We start from the raw sequence: 7,932 nt of genomic DNA, 5'->3' as shown, positions 1-7,932 counted from the left end.
CTCTCTCTTTCCTAGTTCTTTAAACCACGTTTCACATTTTTCAAAGTTCACATTCTTTGAAATTAGTTCACCACTCTTTGATTGATTGCCCCAAACTACCTATCAAAAGGCTACCTAATTAATCAAAGTGGTCGCAATAGTGTTTGTTTTGCTGGTCGGTAAATGTGCATGGAGCGGTGATGGCTCAAACATTGGGTTGCATATGTGATATGAATGCATTTGTGAATGGTTCATGTCTGCATAGTAGATGCATATGATGCAATAATGGTGACAAGATGGACATGCAAGTGAAGTAAATAATGCATTTCTTGCCGGTTTGGATGAGTTAGTGGGATTCAAGTACAGCACTTTGTTTTTCTGGTTGGTATAGTTGCATGCAGTGGTGATGGCTCAAACAATGGAGATGTTACATCAAAATCCCACCTTAAAAGGAAAAAAGGATTGCATCAAACAATGGATGTGATACGAATGTGTTAGGACAACTTGATGATTCATAACAACATAGTAGATGCATACAATGCAATAATGGTGGCAAGATAGACATGCAAGTGTAAGTACATAATGCATTTCTTGCCAGTTGGATGAGTTAATGAGATTCAAGTATAGCACTTCAGGGTAACTTGATAGCTCTCAACACAATGTTGCTAAGACTGATAAATACCTTGTGTTAAAGTTAACCTCCCAGCAGCCCTTGCACAACTTATTTTGAGTGTGGGAGCTAGCTTAGCATCAGGAGCCTCTGTGGCACAAAGTTCACTGTATAGTCCATGCCTTGGGGACATTGCCGATGACCATGAGCAAAACAACATTGTGCAAAAGTTTGTGGAGAAGTTCTTTTTTATTTCTCCTCTCACCAAGATTAGTTGTAACAATGAAAAGCATTTGAAAGGCATGTAAATAGGCACTGCCACTTGATTTATGGAAGCATTTTCTTATGATACAATTTTACCAGAGGACTTAGACATAAGGCTACACTTTCAGGAAGAGTGATTGTCTGCTGCTCTTATGAGGCAGTGATCAACAGTAAATGGTAGACTACAGAAATATACAGAGTACCAGTTGAAGTGTGCTAATGCATCATTTGCCTTGCAATTATCAGCTGCATGATTTCATTGGTACCTTCTAGAATCGTATGTACCCGTAAATCCCGCAGGTATCTCTCAATCTGAAAGTGAGGAACCAATTTAAATAAGGAAAAAGAGCTACATCAATGCCTAATCACTGAATAACCTTGTTTTAGCATACTAACAGAGGTTGATTGATACGTAACATACTGGATAATCATTGAGATAACCATAGCCACCATGAAGTTGGAGTGCATCATTGCAAACATTGTAGCAAGCTTCCGTGGCAAACCTTCACCAGAAAAAGCCAAAAAAGAGCATAAGTAGCACAAACCTAACCTGAGTATCCTTCAAAGGCCCACACTCAACAACATTTTCAGCATACCGCTTTGCCATGGCTACAGTAGCAGTAATTCCAGGTGCGTTGGCATCAAAAGCTGAAGCTGCATGTGCTACCATCAATCGAGATGCTTGCACTCTTGTAATCATGTCAGATAGCTTGAATTGAGTATTCTGAAAGTCTATGATGGCTTTGCCAAACTGCCAACGTGACAACAAGAGACAAATGCAAGAATTCAATGCTTTAGAAACATTAAAACGAGCTGCATTCCAAAAACACAGCACCCGGTTGAGAGGCTCTTTTCTCACTTGTTTCCGCCCCTTCACATATTCTTCAGTGGTATCAAGGCAGAACTGGGCACCACCAACACTGACGATTTTATTTTATTTTTGTTTAAAAAAAGAAAGATTTAGAGAGAGTGAAAAAACTAGTAGAAAGTATGCTTGACATTTTCAACAAGGCCATACCACCTGCACGCTGCAATATTGATCCGGCCACCATCGAGTCCCGAAAGAGCTATCTTGAACCCCTGGCTCTCTTTCCCAATCATACGCGTGCAAGGAACCCTCACATCATCTAATGTGACCTGTTCTGCACATGCTTCAAAACTTCAGAACCAAAATTTTCGTAGGCATATAATGAAAAAAAAAACAAAGAAATCTCTCTCACGGATGTTGTTGGTTGAGAATGCCAGCCAAGCTTGTGTTCTGGAGCGCCAAAAGATAAGCCCTCCATACCCTGATTTTGGAAACAACAAGGAAAAAACTTACTCTACATGAATTACTTGGGAATGCATACAAACGAGTGCATACAATCACACAAATTTACTTTTTCTAGAAGGAAGCATGTAATGCCCTTAGGGTCATTGATGCCGGTTCTAGCCATGACCAGATAGACGTCACTAACACCACCCCCACTGATGAAAGCCTGAGAATTTTCAGAAGTTAATCAGATTCTCTAATCTGGGACATATCATCATAAATTTTGTTTTTGAATATAAAATCAAGATGTTTAGCAAGATAGCAAACAACAGTTCCATCTTCTAAGTGATTTATGTCGAACTGAAGAAAAAAACATCCCACTTTGGACCATATCATAGTTGTCTAAACTTATATTGGCAAGGTCGTTTTTTGCCCAATATGATGAGCGTGTTGCCAACACCATTGAGACGTTTAAAGAGAACGCGGGGGAGAGAAAAAGAGCTCGGGTTCCTTGCAAGAAAACACGCACACACAAGAAAGAGCAAGACATAAGAGAAATAGATGGCTGAATTTTCTTCTATCTCCTTCTCTTCTCTATAATCATATAACTAAAAGATAAGAGTACATACATAAAGGAAAAGTACTTTCTTACAATAACGTACAATGGTCGGTCCATAGTGTAAACCTAAGCTGGCGCTATAACTATGCCATAACTCTAGTACTCCAAAGTGGTTGTCTATCATCCACTCGCAACATATCAACCATAATCTCACCAACCATGCCAGTGGCATAAGTGTGGAAGCTGTCACCTAGGCGGGTCCTCAATGTTCGTCGTAGCACTAGTTGAGCTCGAGATCTCAACACTCCCTCTAGAGCTCAACTCCACACACTACACTCCAAGTAAGCTCCTAAACCTGTGGAGCTTCTCTGTGCCCAATACCTTCGTGAAGATGTCAGCCACCTGATCCTTTGTGCTGACATATACTAGATCCACATCACCTGCTAGAACCTTCTCCCTCACAAAGTGATAATGCACCTCAATGTGCTTCGTTCTCATAGTGGTTGAGTACTTTAGGTACAGTGCGGTATGGTACGTATACGGTACGAGTACGTAAAGTACGTATCAAGATAAGTACTTCAAGTATGCTCATGTTTTTTACTATATATATATATATATATATAGTAAAATAAGGAATATCTAGCATCCATATAAAAATAGCATGAAAGAAAATGGTAATGCTAAAATGAAAACTAATCTATTAACTACTGAGCGATGACCATTGACTAAAATAATTAAAAAACGGGCCAAAAAAGTGTTGTACATTGAACCTCATATTTGGTACGCAGACCTTATTCGTACGAGGTATGGTACGTATGGAGTGGTACGAAAAGCACTGAAGGTACACATCGAATGAGTACGGGTACGGAATGCAACTATGTTCGTTTTAGCATGGTATACTGGGTTGCTGGCCAATTGTATGCTACTCATGTTGTCACAATAAATGACAATTGTCCTATCCATGGATCCACCCATATCACCAAGTAGCTTCTGAAGCCAAGCTGCCATAGCAGCACCCTTGTACTCTGCCTCTATACTCGACAAGACAACTATTGGCTGCTTCTTACTGTTCCAAATCACAGCAACACTTCCAAATAAGAACATAAAACCTCAGAGGTCGCATGTGGACAATGTTCTGTTCACAGGGTAGGTAGCTCCTTGAAGGGCCGACTTGGGTGCACATTAACAGACAAGGATCCCACTCAGCAAAAGATCTTAATTCCAGGGATTGGGGAAGAGCACCACTCAGCCAGAATGTTGCCAGCTTTGGAATCTATGGTGCAGGGGCCCGGGATGATGTTGGGTCTTGACTCTTCAAGCTACTAGTCAACAACCTCTCACTGGATCATCTGTGGGGATAATGGTCCCACTAGTACATGGCATGAGGATAACATCATCGACACTCCTATTTTGGACGTCATCGACACCCATCTTTGGACATGGACATGATGCTTCAAGTTTCATCTTGTGTGCATTTACATGCCAACATTTCTGTAATTTTTTCACTCATGTGCATATGGTTTGATGGTTGTATGGATGGGTATAATTCCAATGTTCAACAATCAGGTATGAGGAAGTTGTAGGAGCCACGTGGTGCGTGGTGCATTAGATTAGGAGCCAAGGGGGTGGAGGGTTAGTAGAACTTTGCAAGATGGTCACTTAATTCTTCATTGTTTTCCATCTTAAGATCATAAAATTTAAGCTTTGAAAATGCTTTGGTATTAGTGATTGTGTTTCCAAAGATACCTTCTAACTTGCTCCTGAATTGGTTGGCTGTCGATTTAAGTCGACATGATGTATGAGTGAATTTACAAGTCCAAGACCAATGATGGCAAATTGCTCATTGATGACATTGCCTCCAAGTTTTCAACTTTGGTCCCTCAGCCAGAGGAGCACTCTCATCGTCGGAGACAATCTCCCATAGTCCTTCCCGCATCAAGAGTAACTGCATCTTGGTCTGCCATGTCGGAAACAACCCAGTTCCTGAGAGCTTGTCCATAAGATAGACCCTGATCCATTTTGAAGGTTTATGCAGAGCGTACAAAGGCTAGAAGCAGACCGGAAAAGGCTATGCAGGTCGGCTCACAGTGAGTTGGAGCAAAGGAGGGGCACAACAGGACATCAACGCGAGACATGCAGGGGTTTTAAAGAGGTGCAGAAGAGCAAGATCCCCAAAAACGCAGCCACAGATGGCGTAGACGGAGCTCGCGCAAGAGGGGCTGGGCGGAGCGGGCCTCATTCTGGACTCAGGCCACTGACAGTCATAGGGGATTTCTTTGAGATAGCCGGCCCCCACAGGAGGAGAGACGGCATTCGCACGTTGCATGGCAAGGATGGAGCTATTGTTTCAGATCCCCCCCATGTGTGAGCCATTGCCACGGACTTCTTTCGATCTCTTCTCACGTGGTGGATGAGTGCGAGAGGGTCTGGCGACACACGAGGGAGGTGGTTCCCCCTTCTCTAAGGTCCTTATTGACACCATTCACTGCTGAGGAGTTGGTGGAGGCATTGACGGCACTTCCCAGGGGCAAATGCCCAAGGGCGGACAGGCTTCCAGTCTCTTTCTTTCTTTTCTTCGTCATTGGGACATCATGGAAGGCGGCCTTCAAGCTGCCTTCAATAAGATTATGGTTACTGGTGCCATGCCAGAGAGGCTCTCAGAGGGCTTGATTCACTTGATTTCCAAGGAGGGTGGTGACAGATTGGAGATCCGGCAATGGAGACCCATCACTCTTCTAGGGATAGCCTATAGATCTTGGCCAAGGCCATCACCAGGAGACTTAGCCTTTCCTCCCAAACTTGATCCACGACACTCAGACTAGCTTTGTTCAGGATCGGAACATCTTGGACAGCATCTTTACCTTCCGGGAGGCGACAGCCTCGGCCAGGATGCGGTAGTAGGACCTCATTGTGCTTCTCCTAGACTTTGAGAAACTTAAGATAGGGTGGCTAGAGGGCACAATGAGTTGGATGGGATTTCCCATGGAGTGGATTCGTGGAGTCTCATGACTTTATTGAGCCTCACACAGCCAGGTTTTCATTCAGGGAGCCTATGGCGACAAATTCCCCCTTTCCCACTCGGTTCGACAGGGCTGTCCTTTGGCACCTTACCTCTTCTTATTTGTCGCCAAGGCCATGAGCAGCTTTCTCTCAGCCCACGAGACCGGGCTTTAGGGATTGTGTCTTTCCCTCCACATGCACGAGGAGCTGCTTGACTGAGAGTTAGCAGCTTTCCTTTTATAAGATGAGGGGAATCTCCAGAGATTCGCGGAGGTGATAGAGATTTTCTGCCGTGCATCAGGAGTGCAGATCAACTGGCACAAGTGTAGTTTTTGGGTAGGCCTAGCACCTGCCCCGACTTGGTGGCCAGTTGAGGCTTTCCAGTGGATACTGAGGGGCACCCAAATTCGTTATCTTGGTTGCCAGGTGGGCATTGATCCCTCTCCCAGGCAGCACCTTGCCCCGCTTCTTCTGAGCATTCGGAAGAAGCTTTTATACTGGAGTTCGGCGAGACTCTCCGTAGTAGGCAAAGTGGTGGTGGCGAACTAAGTACTTCTTGCCACCATGTGGTACATCACTTCGTGCTGGGCCTTTTCTCGGGCATGTATTGGCAAGGTACAACGATTGATCCGGAACTTCTTAAGGGTCGGTAGCAATGCGAGGCCAACCAGAGCCAAGGTGGCATGGAGAGTGATCATTCAGCCACGTCGTGGGGGGCTAGGCCTCATCGACCCTGCTATTCAAAGCCTGAAAGGATTTCCTATTGGCCCGGATTTCACCCGCACTCCGAGTCTTGGGGGCCGTTGGCCGCAGAGTACCAGATGGATCTTCATAGAGATGTGAGCCCGCGGTTTTAGTCCAGCTTTTGAGGACAGATTTTCTGCCAGCTAACTACGAGCTTGGGATCAAGCCAGCCCTAAGACAAATAGATCCAGTTGCCTCAAAGGAGCGGCTTCGGCAGCCTCTGGTCTGGAAACCCCTAGTCTGTCTACCTAGTGGTCACATGTTGGATGCCCAACCGCATGTATCATGGGGCGCCTTGAGCATGGGACCAGACACGTCTCTTGGAGATTGGATTGTACACAGGCAGTTATCCCCGGGAGGTGCAGGAGAGAGGTCTGACAGGGGTCCGGGGTAGAGATAGGCTTAGCATCGACATCGACTCAGCTACCCCTCAAGAGTGGCTCACTCCTATCCCAGACCCGACCCCCCAATATGGCTAGGCATGTTTACCAGACACGATATTCTCGTGGTGGTCCACGGAGCAGATGAGGGCAGTGGTCTGCTAACTTTTTCTATTGGATCCCATGGCAAACTAGAGAGATCCGAGCTCCCCTTAGGATTGTAGTGGTTGCACCTTGCAGAGGGTGAGGGTGATTGGTTTTCGGGCATAAGTGGGGCACATAGACCCAGCACCAGCCAAGGTGGCCAAGGAGAGATTCTAGCAACTAGGGATATGAGAGTGCTGACCTCTCACACGCCTACAGTGGGACCCGGGAGAGTGGACTTGGCATGACCCCGTGGATCGGGAGGAGACTCTGGATGCCCCCTTCTTTGCATACACAGTGCGGCTAGGCCGCAGGATCCAGATGCCAGAGATAGATGGCACACCGACAGCAGCAACACATTGGCAGTTACAACCTCTCACAGCGCTTCCGTTCAGATTTCTAGAAGAGGCTTTAGGACAGCTTTCAGCCTACAAAGATCACCCTCTTTCTTTGGTTGTTGGCACACATGAGTTTGGTGATTAGGTACTTGGCTAGCAATTGGTGGTTGGCCAACAACTTGCCCACGGTGCGGCCACCCTTAGGAGTCTCCGCGACATTGTCTCTGGGATTTCCCGAAGGCTCAGTAGATTTGGCAACAGATTCTTCGCATCTTCACTATGGACAGGGCATCGACCCAGATCATTACATGGGGCACTCTTGCTTGGGCCACAAAGGCTGGAGTGGTTAGGGCGTATAAAGAGGATGGGGGTGGGCTGGCCCTTCAAGTCTCTCACACTCGTATTGCAACAGTGCCAGTCATAGACCCACCTATAGGCGACTGGCGGCCAGGCTTACGCCAGAGTGGTTAGGGCATATAAAGAGGATGGGGGTGGGCTGGCCCTTCAAGTCTCTCACACTCGTATTGCAACAGTGCCAGTCATAGCCCCACCTATAGGCGACTGGCGGCCAGGCTTATGCCAGAGATGGGAGATTTGTAGTAGCATAGCAGCCTGACACATTTAGCAAGCTAGATGCAACGAGGCCATCGAGGGTACCCACA

General features: G+C 46.0%; 1 protein-coding gene across 1 annotated transcript in view; it reads right to left on the bottom strand.

Annotated features, from left to right (window-relative positions):
• Positions 1-888: 888 nt before the first annotated feature.
• The window catches only part of LOC147633624 (uncharacterized), a 53,907-nt gene continuing 46,863 nt past the window's right edge, over positions 889-7,932 (bottom strand). Inside the window, exons 7-13 of the mRNA XM_086806769.1 lie at positions 2,233-2,331; positions 2,074-2,142; positions 1,875-1,990; positions 1,713-1,773; positions 1,450-1,604; positions 1,275-1,356; positions 889-1,165 (exon numbers count right to left, since the gene is read on the bottom strand). Coding sequence (XP_086662895.1) covers positions 1,070-1,165; positions 1,275-1,356; positions 1,450-1,604; positions 1,713-1,773; positions 1,875-1,990; positions 2,074-2,142; positions 2,233-2,331 — 678 coding nt within the window. The 3' untranslated portion in view covers positions 889-1,069. The remainder of the gene's footprint in view (positions 1,166-1,274; positions 1,357-1,449; positions 1,605-1,712; positions 1,774-1,874; positions 1,991-2,073; positions 2,143-2,232; positions 2,332-7,932) is intronic.

Source organism: Cibotium barometz, chromosome 12 (genome assembly GCF_041138505.1).
Source record: "Cibotium barometz isolate CiBa-2024 chromosome 12, ASM4113850v1, whole genome shotgun sequence".
Classification (NCBI taxonomy): Eukaryota; Viridiplantae; Streptophyta; class Polypodiopsida; order Cyatheales; family Cibotiaceae; genus Cibotium; species Cibotium barometz.
Note: the sequence above shows the minus strand (reverse complement) of the source record. Positions and strands in the feature narration are given on the sequence as shown.